At 35.9% G+C, this 20788-nt stretch overlaps 1 protein-coding gene across 1 annotated transcript in view; it reads right to left on the bottom strand.

Moving 5' to 3' along the window:
* Window positions 1-20788, bottom strand: part of USH2A (usherin) — a 190215-nt gene that overhangs the window by 133019 nt on the left and 36408 nt on the right. Inside the window, exons 3-7 of the mRNA XM_070768846.1 lie at window positions 16655-16718; window positions 13593-13887; window positions 12510-12694; window positions 11825-12046; window positions 10616-10709 (exon numbers count right to left, since the gene is read on the bottom strand). Of these exons, the coding sequence (XP_070624947.1) occupies window positions 10616-10709; window positions 11825-12046; window positions 12510-12694; window positions 13593-13887; window positions 16655-16718 (860 nt within the window). The remainder of the gene's footprint in view (window positions 1-10615; window positions 10710-11824; window positions 12047-12509; window positions 12695-13592; window positions 13888-16654; window positions 16719-20788) is intronic.

Genomic DNA, 20788 nt, shown 5'->3' on the forward strand with positions numbered 1-20788 from the left:
TTCCACTAGCTTTGTTCGTAGTGATGCTTTCTAAGGCCCACTTGACTTCACATTCCAGGATGTCTGGCTCTAGGTCAGTGATTACACCATCGTGATTATCTGAGTCGTGAAGATCTTTTTTGTACAGTTCTTCTGTGTATTCCTGCCACCTCTTCTTAATATCTTCTGCTTCTGTTAGGTCCATACCATTTCTGTCCTTTATCAAGCTCATCTTTGCATGAAATGTTCCCTTAGTATCTCTAATTTTCTTGAAGAGCTCTCTAGTCTTTCCCATTCTGTTGTTTTCCTCTATTTCTTTGCATTGATCGCTGAGGAAGGCTTTCTTATCTCTTCTTACTATTCTTTGGAACTCTGCATTCAGATGCTTATATCTTTCCTTTTCTCCTTTGCTTTTCGCTTCTCTTCTTTTTACAGCTATTTGTAAGGCCTCCCCAGACAGCCATTTTGCTTTTTTGCATTTCTTTTCCATGGGGATGGTCTTGATCCCTGTCTCCTATACAATGTCATGAACCTCATTCCATAGTTCATCAGGCACTCTATCTATCAGATCTAGGCCCTTAAATCTATTTCTCACTTCCACTGTATAATCATAAGGGATTTGATTTAGGTCACACCTGAATGGTCTAGTGGTTTTCCCTACTTTCTTCAATTTCAGTCTGAATTTGGCAATAAGGAGTTCATGATCTGAGCCAGTCAGCTCCTGGTCTTGTTTTTGCTGACTGTATAGAGCTTCTCCGTCTTTGGCTGCAAAGAATATAATCAATCTGATTTTGGTAACCTAGCTTATATGTATTGGCCAGTTTACTTGCTCACAGTTCACTTTTGCCTATCAGGCCTTTTTCCTGAAATAATTATATTTCTTTGTAAAATATATCCTTAAAAATGTTCTTAGTGCATCTACACCAGTGGTAAAGTTGATAAATTTTTGTCAGAGATAAATTGTACTCTTTATCCTTTGTGTTTAAATGATAGTTTAACTACAAATACAATTCTAGGTTTGTTGGTTACTTTGTCTTTGCACTTCAGAGGTACTATTCCATTGTCTTTTGGCTTCTATCGTGGATTGAGACATCAGAAGTTTCAATTTCTTATAAATTCATATCAATAAATATTTATCTTTTTCTCTGGCTACTTTTTAAAATTTACTCTTGGTCTTTGGCAATCATCAGAATCACTATATATTATCAGTGTATTTTTCATAGCCTATTTAGGATTAAGAAGGATCAGGTCATTACTCAACTTTTGTCAATTCTTTACTCTTATCCCTTTAAATACCATATGTCTTCATTTTTATATGCTCATCATTTCTATTCTATAAAGCTGTCTTAATCTATCCCCTTGCTCCTAACCTCTTTTTCATGTTTTAAACTTACATTTTCAAGGTGTTTATGTACATACTTATTTCAGGGAAACAAGAATAAGTGTTTTTCAAAGATTAATAATATCATCCATGTGTCAGATAGGAAATGAAATTCTTGACTTTGACTCATGAAGTGAACATCTAATGTAGAGTCTATAATATAAACTGCCTAAATGCTAGTTACATGAAAATGAATTCATCAGTGTTACAAAACTATAATATAAAATGAAATAGATTTAGAGTAAAAAATTTCTATTAGCAAATAGAAAACATTCAGAAAACAAAGATCATGGCATCTGGTCCCATCACTTCATGGGAAATAGATGGAGAAACAGTGGAAACAGTGCCAGACTTTATTTTTGGGGGCTCCACAATCACTGCAGATGGTGACTGCAGCCATGAAATTAAAAGACGCTTACTCCTTGGAAGGAAAGTTATGTCCAACCTAGATAGCCTGTTCAAAAGCAGAGACATTACTTTGCCAACAAAGGTCCAGCTAGTCAAGGCTATGGTTTTTCCTGTGGTCATGTATGGATGTGAGAGTTGGACTGTGAAGAAGGCTGAGTGCCGAAGAATTGATGCTTTTGAAGTGTGGTGTTGGAGAAGACTCTTGAGAGTCCCTTGGACTGCAAGGAGATCCAACCAGTCCATTCTGAAGGAGATCAGCCCTGGGATTTCTTTGGAAGGAATGATGCTGAAGCTGAAACTCCAGTACTCTGGCCACCTCATGCGAAGAGTTGACTCATTGGAAAAGACTGATGCTGGGAGGGATTGGGGGCAGGAGGAGAAGGGGATGACAGAGGATGAGATGGCTGGATGGCATCACTGACTTGATGGACGTGAGTCTGGGTGAACTCCGGGAGTTGGTGATGGGCAGGGAGGCCTGGCATGCTGCGATTCATGGGGTTGCAAAGAGTCGGACACAACTGAGCAACTGAACTGAACTGAAAGCTCAATGTGTAATAAAAATATGACACAAGTTAGTCATGATGACTCATACTTCTGGACTTAAGTTCCATAAAGGAACATACTCTCTAAAATAACAGGAAATACTCATTTACATAAATATCAATGTAGAGTGTGACGATGGCACCATTCAAATTGTTGAATGGTAGAAAGGGTTCTTATATAAAATGTTTTAAGCTGGCTCTGCTATTTATAATACTAACAAAATGCATACTGATAGTTTGATCTTAGTTAATTCATAAAATCTAAGATTAATGTTATAAAAGGGTCACAAATCAGAGCCAAAGAATAAAGGAGTATTCACGGTTACTAATAAATTGCTCCATGAATGCTTGGCCACCCTTGCAGATAATGATGTCACAAAATGATGAAAGAATAGTTAAGCAGCCAACAAAGTGCCAGTGCTTGGCAGAGGAACTGATCATTGCATCATTCTTGGACCACAGCCCTTGAAAGGTGAACACAACTATTAAAAGAAAATGAAAAATTCTAAGGATGCAAGTTTCAACTGGTAACACTTTTCTTAAAACTAGATTCTATCAATACTTGAACTCTTAGAACAGGTAAATAAAGTTCCAGATAGGAGGAGAAAAGAATTAATGGCTATATTGTAGCTATGCCACCATGTTATCTGATATATACTAGTTATTTCCTTATACAAGTTTCCAATTCCTAGGTTGCATTCTGCACCTGTGAACTTAACATATATTTTTGAAATTTATAATGGACTTCCTGAGCAGGTGGACCAGAAGTACTTTTTTATTATAAAGCTAATAATATGACTAGCTAGGAAATGATCTAAAAAGTAAAAAGGAGTTGGGGTGGGGTGGGATTTAGAAGTCTATGTATCAAAATAATATTTATTGAATAACTCTTTGATATGAAATTAATCTACAATGACAAAATGGTGGTTTCTTCAAACAGGGTTGGTGGGGAGATATTGACTACAAAGGAGCACAAAAGAGAGCTTGCAGAGAGGAAAAGGTTCTATATTTTAATCAGGGTGGTTATAACAACAAGGCTATACATTTGCCAAAACTCAAACTCTACATTTTTAAATGGGTATATTCTATTGTATGCAAATCATACTTCAAGAAAGTTACTCTATAAAGAAAAACAAGATATTCCTATATGTGAAATTTGGTAAAAAGAACAAGAAATATTTGTATCGCTTCTTTTTTTTCTGACCATTGATCTCCTACTCTTTATTAGGAACATATTCCGCAAAGGCCTTTGGTATGGATAGCAGGAAAGCATAAAAACTTTGCTTTTGTGAAGATTAAAGGAAAAGTAATGGGTAAAAATACCTGCCACTGGGCAACAGTCATTCACCCCTCCCACTCTGGACTCAGGCTGACATTAGGATTTAAGGAAAGACTGTAATCAATGCTGCTTTACCTCCAAAGGTTGAAGCTGATGTCCTGACTTCAGGAATTGCTTGCTAGAGTTAGCACTCTCCCCACAAACACACACACATACACAACAAAAAGAAAAAAAAAATTGTCTTTTGAATGCATAAGTTTTTTCCCCCATAGAATGAATCCTTACACTACTCTTTGAACTCATCTTAAAAATGATAAATACTTACAGTATATGAATTTATAATTATATCAAAAACTATTTAAAAATTAAAAATACATGTATAAGTGACAGTTATTAGTCAAATAACATTAAGCATTTTAAAACAGTATCAACAATCATATGATCCATTAGAAGCCTGATGCCATGTAATCCTGAAATCTACTTTAAAACATTCAACTCTGCTCAAAAGTCATTGAATAGCATCTAGTCTGTTGGGATTTGTTTGCCATAGATTAATCCTAAAATGGACCAGTAAATTAATTACTCACTGCTTCAGTCATTTGGAGGGAAGAAATGTGACAAATGCTCCAAATTTTTCTCTATTAATGGAATATGCCATTATTATTTATGGTAACCATAATACATTATGCTCAAAGCATAATACATTGTGTTTAAAGCCTTAAAATTGTCAATACCATACCAAAATATGTCAGAGTTCCTAGTCCAACAGCAGAGTTGGAGAGTCAGTGAGCCTCCTCGAGATAAGTATTTTAAGTTTCACAAAAAGCAGTGGAATGTTTAAGAAAAAGTAAGTATGACTTCAAGTTCATCTTAGAATCAATGGTATCTTTGGTTACAGATATTGAGTTGTTTTGGGTTATTTGTTAGTTTTTTTTTAACTTTATGAATGGACAAAATAAATAGGAACAATGAAACAGACTGCTGATCTTACTATACCCAGAATAATCTACTAGTATACGTCTCAAATATTAGAGTAAGTTTTATTTTTTAGGGTTTACAAGCTTAAAAGTGTCTGAAGACCAGATGGTTAACATGAATGAGGTCACAAGATATACGGCTAAGGATAGTAGTAAATACAGTGGCAAGTGAAGATGATGATGCTCTAGAGAGGGTAACTGCTACCATGAGTTAACCAGCTGTTACCATGGGGAACGGGGGCATGCCCGTGTTGGACGACTTTCTAATTAAGAGAACTCGGAGATGTAATACAAAGATGGAAGGAAGGAAGGTGAAAACTCTTCTTGGAAATTAAAAAACTGAACACTGTTCCCACCTGAGGACCACCAGTTTGCAACATCAACTTTACAAGCAAAAAATATTTTACAGAAAAGTCTCTAGAATGACTATGTATATGAACACGCTTCTGATTTCACCATTCCATTCCCCCAATTTCATTCATTTTCACTTCTGCTAAAAACACTTTCTCATAGGACTGACAGTTGCCAAGAACTGGCATATTTTCAAGGCTTACGTTTTCATCTGTTTGCCAAATGGCTGTAATATAAGTCACAGAAGTCCTGTTTATTGAGTAATATTATTAATGGCTAGCATAATACTGTGAAATTGAAGACACTCCTTTTGGATTATGTCCAGATCTTTAAAGAGAACATTGTTTCCAATAGGATATGGATGGCTTATATTAAAACTTGTTATTTAAAAAGTGAAACAATGTGAAAAACACTTGAATATTTTCAAATTACTGTAGGGGAATTTTTTCAGATATAAGTCCCACATGTATTAAAATATCTAGAATGATAACAAAAGAAAAGGTCATGCTATGAATACCTCATAAAATCATTTTTCATTTTCAACACACTATTGAAAATATCATAGGACTGAGAAATCATTCAGCTTAACAGTTTATTGACTTTTTCCCTTCAGTTGCATTTGGGAAGGAAGTGAATGATATTTGTTGCTCTTTTATTTATGGTACAATTCATGAATTATCAAAATACTACAAGAAGGAAGATAACATAAAAGTTAACTTTTAAACTTTTGTTTTCAAAGGCACTTAATGTCTAAATAAGAAGCATTAAAACATATTCTCAACATAAATTATAGTTAATTATTTCACTAGTTCATAATTCAACAGTCACCACTGGAGACCAAGTCTGAAAATCCCAACTTGACTTCTGAAACCAATCATGAGCCTTGACTTATTTAATGGCTCTATTTTTAAGAGGAAGCATGAAATCACCCAGGAATCATAAGATATCAATCATTGAACTGTGAGCATTTAGAGAGAGAAAAGGGAAAAATATGGGATGGGGCATGAATAGGAAGGGAGATGGGGATGAGAAAAGGGGAGAGGAACTAACTAGCCAAAATAAAGCAAGAGAGGCTCAAAAAACAATGAATCAAATGAAAGTATTAGGCAGTCCTCAGTCTATGGGGTCACACAGAGTCGGACACAAGTGACGCGACTTAGCAGCAGCAGCAGCAGCGGTATTCATTTACTAAACCTATTCAGATCTAACTGTCCTACTCAGTTCATCCCAGAGCACTTTTAAATTGAGTTATTAGTGGACTTGGGGAGGAGTGAGGTTATAAAAGAAATCACTGACTGCAAAAACAGAAGTGTCTATTTTAAATGATCAAAAGGAGACAACACTAAGAAAAACAGTATAGTAAAGTCACTCAGTCGTGTCCAACTCTTTGTGACTCCATGGACTGTAGCCTACCAGGCTCCTCTGTCCATGGGATTTTCCCGACAATAGTCCTGGAGTGGATTGCCATTTCCTTCTCCAGGGGATCTTCCCAACCCAGGGATTGAACCCCGGTCTGCGGCATTGTAGACAGAGGCTTTACCGTCTGAGCCACCAGGGAAGTCAAGAAAAACAGTATAAATGTCATTTTAATATCAAGAGCAAATCAAATTGCCCAAAATTTAAATACACAATTACAGCTGAATAAAGAGTGAATCAATGAAGTTAATTCAAATAATTTCCTTCTGCAACAATACAGTAAGCCATATAAACATTAAAATCAATGTTTAGAGACTTTTTCATGATATACTAATACAATCACACTCAAAGACTCCAGTGTTAGATATCTGAAAAATATAGAAGATTCTTTCTTTCAAATCGATTAACTAGTGGCAAAGACCAAATGTATAAATTAAAAAGTCAGCAATATGAATCCATGATCTGGAGGATAGGTTCAAACGGACATCTGAATTAGAATGTGGAAGTTTTGGTTTGAGCACATAGAAATAAAGGTGGCTGTAATCAAATCAAAGACCCTAAGTTGAAACCGAAGATTAGCAAGACGTTCTAAATGTGTCAGAGGAATGCTGCTTCTCAGAAAATATTCTTGCCATTGAATTATACACACTAATGCTGTAGTTGAAAAACAAATTAGATTAAGAATTTCAGAAGACAAAAATGGAGTTTGTCAAATCCTTTACAGATAGTTTTTAAAACAAGATATTCCATGAAATTCTAAAACAAACTACACAGACGAGTGAAGTGACTAACAACACACAAGTCGGGAACATCTAGAAGGCATGAAAGTCATATAAGAATCAAGAGACAGTGCTGCCATTTTAAAAGCTAAAATACACTAATGTATAATCTCATATTTATATAACAAAAGATACAAATGTAACCATTCCATACTCTTGTCAATGAAGAACAGCTTTTTAGAATGACAACTACATAAAGTAATCCATTGTATTTACAACTTAAATTTAATACGTGTGAATGTGTTAGTTGCTCAGTCATGTCTGACTCTTCGTGACCCCACGAACTGTGGCCCACCAGGCTCTTCTGTCCATGGGATTTCCTAGGCAAGAATACTGGAGTGGGTAGCCCTTCCCTTCTATAGGGGATCTTATCCACCCGGGGATTGAACCTCAGTCTCCTGTACTGCAGGCAGATTCTTTACTGCCTGAACCACCAGGGAATCCCCTTAATTTAATATACACATGGCCACATAATCCTCCAAAAATTTTGTACCAGTTGGGAGTTCCACCATGTTATATTCAAAATTCATCTTCTCTCAAATATAAATGTCATCAATTTTGAAATTTGTTGCTAATCTGATAGGCTAAAAACAAAATTTTATTATAATCTTCACTTTCCTAATTAAAAGTGAAGTTGGTAAACTTTGATGCATTTGTTGAAAATTGTCTTCTTTGTGAATTGCTTGTTAGTATATTAGCCCCTTAATATTATTACCTTCGACAGCAAGGATATCAAACCAGTCAATCCTAATGGAAATCAACCCTGAATATTCATTGGAAGGACTAATGCTGAAGTTGAAGCTTCAATACTTTGGCCACCTGTTTAAAAGGATCAGCTCATTGGAAAAGACCCTGATGCTGGGAAAGACTGAGAGCAGGAGAAGAGGACGACAGAGGATGAGATGTTTAGATGGCATCACTGACTCAACAGACTTGAGTTTGAGCAAACTCTGGGAGATAGTGAAGGACAGGGAAGCCTGGTGTGCTGCAGTCCATAGCGTTGCAAAGATTTGGACATGATTGAGTGACTGAACAACAAATGGTATTAATTATTTTCCTTAGTATTCTTTAAGTGTTCTTTGTGTATTAGAGATTGTGACATAATAAAATACATATTTTTGGTCTCTGGCACACAGCTTCTAAAACTCTTGTTATTTCCTAACTGGTAAGAGTGATAGGGGCATATTTTGTTATAAACTTGGTTTCTATTCCCAGTTCCTAAAATAGTTCCAGAACCAAAAGTTAAAAAAAATATCTTTTTTATATTCCTAACAAGTCCCTATCCACATGAGTTTATTTTAACAAGATGATTTTTGGAAACACCTTAAGGATAAGGGCTGGTGCCAGCAAAGACAACCAAGTGGTCAGAGGGATGGAACTTTCTGCCTCACCTCTAGATCTCCAGGGAAGTGAGAAGGGCTCAAGGTCAAGTTCAATGGCCAATGATTAAATCAATCATGTGTAATGAAGTATCCATAAAAATTCTACCTGAAAAGGCTCTGAGAGCCTGCAGACTGCTAAACACATAGAGAGTGGCATGCTCAGAGAGGGCATGGAAACTCTGTTCCCCTTCCTCTTGACATTCTCTTTGCATCCCTTCCATCTGGGCGTGATTGAATTGCATCCTTTTATAATAAATGGTTATCTAATAAGTAAACTATTTACTTGAGTTTTGTGAGCATTTTTAGCAAATTATCAAGCCCAAGGAGTGCATTAGGGGAACTTCTAATTTGTAGCTAAGTCGGACAGAAGTTGTAGTTAACCTGGGGACTCACTACTTGCAGTTGGCATCTAAAGTGAGTGATGTCTTCTAGGACTAAGCTCTAAACCCATGAGGTCTGTGCTAATTCCAATTAGTGTCAGAACTGAATTAAATTGTAGTACACCCAGTTGGTATCCATAGAGAACTGAATTGCTTGGTGTAGGAAAAAAACCCATATATCTGGTGTCAGAAATGTGATCTGTAGTTGTAGGTAGAATAGTGTGCATTTCCTTTTTAGAGGGATCTCAGATCTTTATCTGTTAAATATTTTCAATCAGCCCCATCACTTATCACTATTGTGCTTAGTCGCTTAGTCATGTCTGACTCTTTGCGACCCTATGGACTGTAGCCCACCAGACTCCTCTGTCCATGGGGATTCTCTAGGCAAGTATAGTAGAGTGGGCTGTCATGCCCTCCTTCAGGGGATCTTCCTAACCCAGGGATCAAACCCAGGTCTCCCGCATTGCAGGCAGATTCTTTACCATCTAAGCCATGAGAGAAGCCTTCACTTATAAAGAATACTTGTATGACAGAATGTCAGTACTTTTTTATGACTCCTGATATGCTTGTTTCTTTTGTATTTCATATGTTTTGCTTATATAGACCCCACCTGAAATTTAGAAATATTTTTTTAAGTTATAAAATATATTTTATTATTCTATTGTTTACACATATTCAATGTAGAAAATTTCAAAAATACAGTTATAAATAGGATAAAATACTTTATTTCTGTCACATAGGACTGGTAATTTCTTAAAATTATATTCATTTATTATTTTACCTAGCATTATTAATGTATCAGTAAGTTATTTATTATAAACTTTCCAGTTAAATATGAATGCATTTATGTAATGTATATGTGTGGATATATATGAAAGTGAAAGTGTTAATCATTCTTGTTCTAACCTTTATTTTCATAAATTTACAGTTGTTTTTACATTTAATTCTTTAAGCACCTAGATTTTTATACATGTCATGAGGTAGGTAACTTTATTTTCTTACAAATTGGCAGCCAATTGCTTCAAACACCATTTACTGAAGATGCCATACTCTTTACTTTTATTTCTGCTGTAACCCTGTTTCTGCTGCTGTAACCCTCTTTCATATCATCTATTACTGATGTTTGTGCTGAATATTTATTTCTAACAAGTTTCTCTTAATTTTTTTTCATTTACTTCTTCTTCCTAAAGATGAAGCTAAATTTCCACTTCCAGTATGAAACTTACCCCGATGATTAGAGACAAACTAAAGCAATGTAACTTCTAAGCGATTTCACTATAGATTTTCAAGTTAACTACTAATTAAAATTCCTGATATCAGCAACAAATTAAACTTGATTGATGCAATCACATAAAGATCTCTTTATATACCTTTGCACAAATGTACCCTTTAGGTGTAGCAATCTGATCCTTTTCTTAGTTCCATCTATTTACATGCCTTAAAAGTTGCTTTATAAAATATGATAATGCTGATGAAACAGAAAAAAAAAGGAAAAAGAAAACCTCTGGGTTTAGTATTAGTTGTTATTTCTCCCACAGAGTATTTTTAAATAAAGTTTTCAACTTTACTCATAGCTTTCATTTTTCTCTATGAAAATGTTTTCTGAAATAATTAACAGTTTAAGTTCATATCAATTTACTTTTACTCATAGGGAGAAGTTAGACCAAGTCAAGTTTAAAGGATTTATATTCAACAGCCCACCCACTTTTTTGAGATTCCCATGCATAAACAGAGAACTCACATGAAGTCCTTCAGTGAAACTTTCCTGAGAGCAGAGGCATCTATAGGGCTGGCTTGTTGTGTCACAGTGATTGGCATGACCATAGCATTGACACCTGTGGACATGAGCATCGAACAACTCCTTAGAAACACCAACCCAACTGTGAGTATATTTAAAGATCTATGTATGTATCCACTATACGAATTTAACAACAAGAGGCAAAGTCTATTATCCAATACAAAATTCAGTTTCTTTTTGGTCATATGGATAATATTCATAACAGTTTTAAATTAACACTGAAGTATTGGAAGGATTTTCATCAATATCCAAATGTGAAGTTGATTTTCAAACTCATTCTGAGTGGTTTGTACCAATATTAACCATGTGGCAAACTGTCATGAAAAGGCATTTACTGAAACTACCAAAAACAGAATTGAGACTACAAAGTTCAGAATAAACTGAAGAATAAAGTTCACACATTTCAATTGGTCTTTTTCCTCAAAATTAGATGGTGAAAACTTAATAGCTATTTTTTCATTGTGCTATGACTTAACAAATAACATTTATATGTTCATATTCCAGTCTGCTTATGAATATGTGCTTTATTCACAGGATATATCATTCTTCTAGCACAAACCAGTTTTAAGTAGAGTCTATATATGCAGCATTTCCATACTAGGGAGTATGCTATCTTGTAGTTTTCCAACTATTCATTTGTTTAACTTTGTTCTCTACTAGAGCCAGATATTTATAAATTCCTTAGACTGTCCTATAATTTTCCTTTATTCCTTTATAGGAGAACAGATATTCCTCATAAAACTGTGAACTTATGGAGATCAAGCTCAGTACTTACAGACTAGCTGGGACTACAGTTGTAACTGCAAATCTAGCTTCTTCTCTTTGATTTCAAGAACACTTGAAAATCATATTCCAGAAAAAAATAAGCAAAATATTTGACAATTCTTTTCTAAGTTGGATTCAGGGTATCATAACTTCTAAACCCAACAGCTTTTGAAAATTGATTTCCTAACAATGTGATATTATGTACATCAAAGACTCACATACAAATCTCCCCCCAAAATCTTAGAATAGGAAATAATGTCAATACATGGAGACTGGAATCTGGTTTTCTCTAAAAGGCTAATGTATTTTTAAATGAGTATGACAAAAATTTGTTGGACACGAGATTCATCATGAAAAGCACACTCAGAACCTTGGTCATGAGCCTACCTTCCAGTGATGGTGATTTCATTGACCCCATAGTATCTGTGTCTGGGGCTGACAGGAGTCTCAGTCGTATGGTACTGCCCATGGAAATGAAGTCGTACTTGGGTGGCCTTAACGAACTCTTGAAGTGATGGGGTATTATAGAAATTATTGTATCCAGGACGCTGATTTGGTCCAGGTGTCAGGACGCTAAACGTGACATTCCCACAGGAATATGGAGGAAAACTGTTGATGAAATTTGAAATCATGAAAAGCTATTCATATTTTTTGACAAAGCAGACATTATAACAGTAATAGCTTGAATTCTTCATTCTTGGAGACAAACATTTCATCTATTTTATACACAAGCAATATGAGAGCACCCCAGAAAATATAGTAAAACATTTCCCTGAGGACATAATAAAAATCCTATTAATATATATAACTTGGTAGCTAATCTGAAAATCAATTTTAAAGCACAAGTGAGACTGTAAGCAAGAGATACTCTATAAAGTCTTACGGGAATTTTAAACAGTGTTTAAAACTCAGCTTAAGAAATAGTCTTAGAAAAATCTTCCTCAAGAAAATTGGTGGTAGAGGAAGTCTCTACCAGCTTAACTAGCTTGCATGCAGGTTACTACTGCACATTAGTCTATTCAAATTAACTCCTAACTGCATTCAAAGATAATACTTTAAAAAACATTCATACTTGGGAAGTTGAAGACAGTTGACAGAATCAGAATTTGCCAAATCTCCATTGTTTTTCATTCTGAAAGTGCTGCAATTTCTAGCAAAATATTGCCAATCCTCCCAATCTAGGCTGTCCTCCTTTTTCCTCTGAATCCTTACTGCTGTTGGTTGTGGACTAGAGAACTGAATGATAATATAAAACACCTGAAAATGAATGATAATTGTCATTGAAGTTTTAAGTTTGACCCCATCAGTATAAATCAAACCACGGGAATTGTTATGTTCAAACATAATAGCTTACTTCCTTATAACGACAATTACCAAATATTCATTAGACATCAGAAATTCCATAGTCCTACAGCAAAGGCAACACATTCTATAACTGCATATATGTCCCTCTTCTCAAGGATTTTATAAAGTGGAAATTAATACATTTCATATAAAGACATGAACAAAACATTACTTCTAAAAATAATTGTTATATATTTCTTCTTATAGTTATTTACAATAAGGACTACAGTTTACATTAATTTGTGCTACTTAATATTGAAAAGAATGTTTTCATATTTCATATGATTTTGATACAAATCTCTAGAAAATTAGGGCCTGCATATCTTTGATATATTTTTATTTTATAGGTTGTGATACACTACTTTGATGAAGTAATGGTCAATTGCCTAATTCAGCTTTCACTTTATAGCTGGTTAAATTGTTTCCCCAAATAGATGTGTTCAAGTACTAACTCTTGATACTTGTGACTGCAACCTTATTTGAAAATACGGTCTTTGCAGGTATAATTAAGGGTCTCAAGGTGAGGTAATCCTGGATGTACAAGGAAGAGGGCCATGAAAAATGGAGGCAGAGATTGGAGTTATGCTGCCATAAACCAAGAAATGCCAGGAGCCACCAGAATCTGAAGAAGGCAAGGAAGGATTCTTCCCTACAGCCTTTAGAGGGAGCATGGCCTTGTCAACATTGATTTCATACTTCTGATATTCAGAACTGTAAGAGAATAAATTTATGATTGCAAAACTATTAAATGTGTGGTAGCTTGTTGAAATATGCAAAGGAAACTAACACGCATCCCACTGTTACGAATTACCTGATACTGTCCATTTTCCAAATCTATGGAAATGGTCACTCCTTGACTAAGCTGGGTCATGTTTGTAAACACATGTGACACCCACGAAGTACCAACGTTGTTATCATTGACAAAAGAAAGAGGATGGGCTTCAGGATTCAGCCGTAACACCCTGTTTTTGGTTGTGTCTTCTGCGTCATTAGGAATGCAGTACCGCTGTTCCAAACGATGGACACGAGGGTGGCTGCCAGGGCAACGGCAATGTGACTGGATATGCAATCTGGGTAGATCTCTGGAGAAAACTTCCTGAATCTCTCTGTAGGAGTCAAGAGGAAGATGGTAAGGACCAGTAACTCAACAGTGACAGGACTTCTAAGAGGTGTTACCAATGACTATCAGTATCACGATGTTTTGATTTGCAGACATTTACCCTTAATAATTTGCTAAACACAACATAAAATCAAAGTCGTTCCTAGTCAAACATATGCAATCTCAAAAACTGTATCTCAAAAACAGTGCATTTTTTAAAATGAGGTATAGTTGATTTACAAAGTTGTCAATCGCTGCTGTATCGCAAAGTGATTCAGTTACAAATACTCACACATTGTTTTTAATATTCTTTCCCATTCATAGTTTATAACAGGATATTGAATATAGTACCCTGTGCTGTACAGCAGGACCTTGTTATTTATCCGTTCTAAATATACTAGTTTGCATCTGCTAATCCCAAACTCCTACTGTATCCTCCCTTAAACCCTGCGCCCTTGGCAACCACAAGATACCACAAGTAACCACAAGTCTATTCTCTGTGTAAAATCAGCACATTCTTAAGGGTTAATTGTGTACATCAAGAAGCATGCACAAGTCCTTGACTGATAATCAAGATATTTGTTAAAATATAATACTTTATTGTGCCTATTTTTGATTAAAAGAAAGGCAACATTAACTTTAAGATTAACATTAAGATTGTTAAGCTGACATCACTATGAGTGAACAATAATGTATTGAAAACAATGAGTTATAGATAGGGTCTCCCGTTCATCCATGGAAAGAATTAAGAAAATCATTTTATCTGCTGCTGTTTTAGGAGAAGGGACTGGGGCCAAACCCATTTGTCAATGGTTTCCTGTGACTCACCAGTACAGATTCTGGCACCCTAAAATGCTTCAATGGCTTCAGATCATATGGCCACTGCCAAGAGTCAAAGAAGAATGCCAATTTCAGGCAGATATATTTAATTTTTCCATTAAGGGCAATATACTGATACAGAGCAAAATCAGTCATTCTATTTATAAGCATTCTCCCACATAATGCCTTTCCAGACATTTCAGATAGGCCAACATCAGCAAGCCAGGTGTAAGTAGAGAGTAAACCAGGTCTAAGTTGAGAGATCAGACTTCTCTCAGACCCCTCTAAGGGCAAATGGAGGAGGCGGGCACCTTTTTCACTCACTTAAAACACAGAATGGCATGCCTTCTTCTTTAAATCTCATTCATACTTTTCACTTGACATCATGTGTGGCATAGGGCCAGCAGTGACCGTCCAGTGAAATGTTTATCTGAGGAAATCTTTATTAGCAATGCTGCTTTTCAGAATTTTAGACAAAAGTGATCTAAATGATTGTCAGACTAGTGGCCATAAATCTCCCCAAGAAAGTGTTTCAGTGTTACAGCATCCTATATTCAGGCATCTCTGGATCATATAGACTAACTAAAAGAATGCGTATATTGTTAATGGACATAAGATCATCGCTTCATCTCAAGAGCAATGCCTCTCAAATTTACAAGAACTAGTTCTGTCATTGGAAATTCACCATACTAATCTACATTTCCCTTGAAGAAAAATGAATAAACATTCTTCTTCTGCAAGTGAATAAGATCAACGTATTCATAAAATGATGTAATATTATATCATCAAATCATAACTCAGGAAACAAACTTCAGAGGATATCTCAGGCTGAATTTTCCTTGAACTTTCTGAGGAGAATGGAAATATGCATGCCTTAAAAAACACCTAAGAAAGATTTCCTACCTATTCTCAAGATGAAGAAATACTTCAATAAATATAGTCCAAGTCCACACAATGTTTTATTCACTGGAAACAGAAATATACAACAATACTTCAAATTACTTACTCTTTTTGTCTCGAAGTCTAGTAGTCCAGTCTCTTGAGATTTTTCTATACATCAATACAAGTACTCAGTTCCTTTGTTCTACATTCTCTAGTACTTACAAATTCGGCAAAGCAATTTTACAAGGCAGATATAGCGGTTTCATAAGTATCAGAAACAACTTCAAACAGAACATTTAAACAAATGTATAAAGTGCTTCCCTGATAGCTCAGCTGGTAAAGAATCTGCCTGCAATGCAAGCAACCCTGGTTCAATTCCTGGGTCAGGAAGACCCCCTGGAGAAGGGATAGGATACCCACTCTAGAATCTGCCTGCAGTATGGGAGATCTGGGTTCAATCCCTGGGTTGGGAAGATCCCCTTGAAGAAGGGAAAGGCTACCCACTCCATTATTCCAGCCTGGAGAATTCCATGGACTATATAGTCCATGGGGTCACAAAGAGTCAGACACGACTGAGCAACTTTTACTTCACTTTTATCCCAAATTAGAGGTTTCCCTTGTGGTTTAGTGGTAAAGAACTGGCATGCGAGTTCAACCCCTGGGTCAGGAAGATCCCCTGGAGAATGAAATGACAACCCACTTCAGTATTCTTGCTTGGGAAATTCCATGGACAGGGGCCCTTAGTGGGCTACAGTCCATGGGGTCTCAAGAGAATCAGACATGACTTAGCAACAAAACAACAACAACATCCTAAATTATACACTACTACTTGTTCAAAAGTCTAGTGTTCTTAGAAGAAATCATCTGTACAGAATTTGATCAATTCTATGTTATGAGTTACCCACAGAGTAGCACTAGTGAATAAAAACCATAGACTAAGCCAAAGCAAACACTAAAAACATTAATTAGATAGTGTTAAATACTGTAAAGGTGGAAAATTCAAAATATTCATGATATTCTTACTTAAATGAATTTATCCTTACACTTCAGGTATAAAATTTTCATCAGCTTACCTGTTTGTAAGCGCCACTTGGTATAATCGAAAATCTTGCATTCTTCCAACAAACTGCTCTGAACCTGTAATATATATATACATATGTATATACATATATATTAAATCTCAGTTTTCCAAGCAATGTCTGACAAATGTTCAAGTGAAATTCTTTTAAAGCTATGAAATGTTTTTATTCATATTAGTTTCAGTTGTACAGCATTATAATTCAACATCTGTATATAGTACAAAGTGGTCACCACAAATCTAGTTATCACCCATCACTATACAAGTTGACACCCTCATCGGTTTTGACCCCTCTCAACTACATTCCCCTACAGTTACCAGTAAACTGTTCTCTGTATTGATGAGTTTTTTAAATTTTTATTGGGCACAATCCAGGGTTCTCAATTCTGTCCCATTGATCTGTGTGTTTTTGTGCCAACACCATACAATGTTGATTACTACAGCTTTGTAGTAGAGTTTGAAATCAGGGAGGATGGTTCTTCCAGCTTTGTTCTTCTTGCTCAAGATCATTTTGATAATTCATGATCTTTTGTGGTTTGCTACAACTTTTAGAATTATTTGTTCTAGTTCTATGAAATATGCCCTTGGAATTTTGAAAAGAGTTGCATTGAACTTATAGATTTTTTGGATAAGATGGAGCAGTCTCTAAGAGCTATCAGAGGTACTGTCTCCTGGGCTGCAGTCTTCACTCTGGGGCTTCCCTGGTGGCATATATGGTAAAGAATCTACCTTTAATGAGAAGACCCGAATCTGATCCCTGGGTCTGGAAGATCCCCTGGAGAAGGAAACAGCAACCCACTCCAGTATTCTTGCCTGGGAAATACCATGGACAGAAAAGCCTTGTGGGCTACACTTGGGTCTCAAAGAGTTGGACACCACTGAGAGACTAACTCTTTGGATAAGATGGACATTTCAAGAATATTAACTATTCCAATCTATGAATAAGAAATAAATTTCCACTAATTTGTGTCTTTAGTTTGATTCATGAGTGTCCTGTAGTTTTCAATGTACAGGTCTTTTACCTCCTTGGTTAAATTTATTCCTATTTTGCTTTTGTGGTGGTTTAGTCACTAAGTCGTGTCTGACTCTTTGTGAGTCCATGAACTGTGGCCTGCCAGCTCCTCCGTCCATGGGCTTTTTCAGGCAAGAATACTGGAGTGGGTTGCCATTTCCTTCTCCAGGGTATCTTACCAACCTAGAGATCAAATTCAGGTCTCCTGAATTGCAGGCAGATTCTTTACCAATTTGATGCAATTGTAAATATGATTGTTTTCTTAATTTCTCTTCCTCATTAGTTCATTATTTGTGTATAGAACTATGACATATTTTTGTATATTGATTTTATATACTGCAACTTGCCTTATTTATTAGTTCTAACAGCTTTTGGCAGGCAGTCTTTAGGTTTTCCATAACATGATATCTGCAAATAGTGATAGTTTTCCCTGCATGCTACAGTCCATGGGGTCGCAAAGAGTTGGACATGACTTAGTGATTGAACAACAACAACAATAATGTGTTATCTGCAAACAGTAACAGTTTTTCTTTTCTTTCTTTCCAACTTAGATTCCTTTTACTTCTTGTGTGCTGTGCTTAATCACTCGATCATGTCCAACTCTTTGAAACCCCATGGACTATAGCCCACCAGGCTCCTCTGTCCATGGGGATTCTCCAGGCAAGAATACTGGAGTGGGTTGCCATGCCCTCCACCAGAGGATCTTCCAAACCCAGGGATCGAACCCAGGTCTCCTGCATTGCAGGAGATTCTTTACCATCTGGGCCACCAGGGAAGTAAGCCCAAGAATACTGGAGTGGGTAGCCTATCCCTTCTTCAGGGGATCTTTCTGACCCAGGAATCAAACCAGGGTCTCCTGCGCTGCAGGTGGATTCTTTATCAGCTGAGCTACCAGGGATTTGTTGCTAACTGCTGTGGATAGGAATTTCAAACAATGTTGACGAGAAGTAGTGAGAGGGCATCCTTGTCTTATTCCTGATCTTACAGGAAAGCCTTCATATTTCCACCATTGTTAGTTGTGGGTTTGTCATACATGGCCATTTTATGCTGAGATATAGTCCCTCTATAAACCCTTTGCTGAGAGTCTTTGTCATAAATTAATGTTGAATTTTGTAAAATGCTTTTTATACATGTATTGAGATGATCATATGACTTTTATCCTTCATTTTGCTGATGTGACTTATCACCTCAATTGATTTGTGGGTGCTGAACCATCCTTACATCCTTGGAATAAATCCCACTTTATCACAATGCATGAGCCTTTCAATGTCTTTTTGGATTCAGTTTGCTAATATCTTGTTCAGAATTTTTTTATCTATGTTCATCAAAGAAGAGTTTGAGAAGACTAGGTATTTAATCTTCTTTGAATACTTCCTAGAATTCACCAGTGAGGTCATTTGCTCCTGGGCTTACTGGTTGAGAGACTTCTTTTTTTAACTGTTTTAATCTCCTTACTAGTAATTTGGTCAATAGGTGGAAGTGCTTTATATCACAGCCTTTTCAAATTCTTATAGACCAGTGTGTGTACTAAGTCACTTCAGTCGTGTATGACTCTTTGTGACCCCATGGACCATAACACGCCAGGCTTCTCTGTCCATGGGATTTTCCTGGCAAGAATACTGGAGTGGGTTGTCATGCCCTCATCACTGAACAGTATATATTTTACTAATTACAAATGAATAACAGTAATGATCATAGTTATTTCTATAAACTTTATAGGCCTTATGTCAGAGTTATTATTTTGGTGAGCCTACTTACTGACACAACTTATAATCTCTATCCAGAATATCTTCCCCAAATCAAATTTCTCTGTAGTTTATAAACATAAATCTATCATTTCATCAGTCCTAAATGTGATTCTCATCTGTTTCCTATGTGATTTTCAGAGCATTCACATTACTGAGAGATGACTCCCCATTTTTCCATTCCACTTGCTCAATCACCAAGCTTCAGGGCATCAGTTTAGGTACTCTACAAATTAAGATTAATGCCTCATTTAGAAAGCCTGCGATAAGTGAGGATAGATTGTAAACCTCCTGTTTATGAGTTCTGAGTTATTCACATGTCTCAAAATTCCATCACCACATGAGTATTTTTATAAAACAAGTCAAGTTCAGAGCCCAATCTGCTTTGAATTAGGTAACATTTCAAGATATGGGTAGATATCAACTTTAAACCACACACAATTTTATCAATTCAGCAAATGCTTATTTACAATGCATTAACAGATAAGCTGATGGAGAGTAGGAACAGAAAAATGTAAGAAAGCTTGTTTGTTTTAATAATAAGAAAAACAATGAAAATGGCAAAATTCTAGCTAGAGTTTAAATCATGGGGACACAAAAAAGGATATGATCTAAAATACAATGCCTATTCAGTAACTGTTTTTAAATTAAATTTAGAGCAATGGCCAATCACCAAATGACTATTTCCTCAAATGTGTTTTTTTAAACAATTCTATTTTTTAATTTTATCTTAATAATAGAGTTTTTAATAATGTTTGCTGAGCCTTTGCTGCAGTTCCTTGGTGGTGAGTCAGAGGAACCTGGGAGAGAGTGAGGTTATGCCAGATGAATAAATGATGCCAAGTAGAATTAGCACACCAAATAGTTTCGATGTTGATCTCAGAAGCAGGGGGAGATGAATGAGCAAAAAGGGTGAGATTCAGGGGCATAAAAAGGACATGTGTTTGTGTTTCTGTTTGTGCTTGTGTGTATATATTTCTATTTCTTCTTATAATTATATTAAAGGCTATAGTTAAGAAAATAACATTTCACATATGAATATTTCTTCATGAATCTAAAGGTTTCCAATTGATATACAGGAAGTAGGCTAATTGAAATAATTATAGTATTCACTTCAGCGTTGGCTAGGGACACTAAAGAGATTAACACTGATTCTGCTCTTGGCAGCACTTACTAATGAAGCAACAAGAAGTTTCCCATCATCCTCAAAGCATGCTATGCCATCAAGCAATACCCTCCCCAATTTAAAAGCTATTGTTACAGGTTGAATGGTACTCTTCCCAAACTGCATATTGAAGTCATCCCCCAGCACCTATGAACATGCCTTTATATGGAAACAGAGTCTTTGCAGATATAATCAAGTTAAGGTGAT

The sequence above is a fragment of the Bos indicus genome, chromosome 16 (assembly GCF_029378745.1).
Source record: "Bos indicus isolate NIAB-ARS_2022 breed Sahiwal x Tharparkar chromosome 16, NIAB-ARS_B.indTharparkar_mat_pri_1.0, whole genome shotgun sequence".
NCBI lineage: Eukaryota > Metazoa > Chordata > Mammalia > Artiodactyla > Bovidae > Bos > Bos indicus.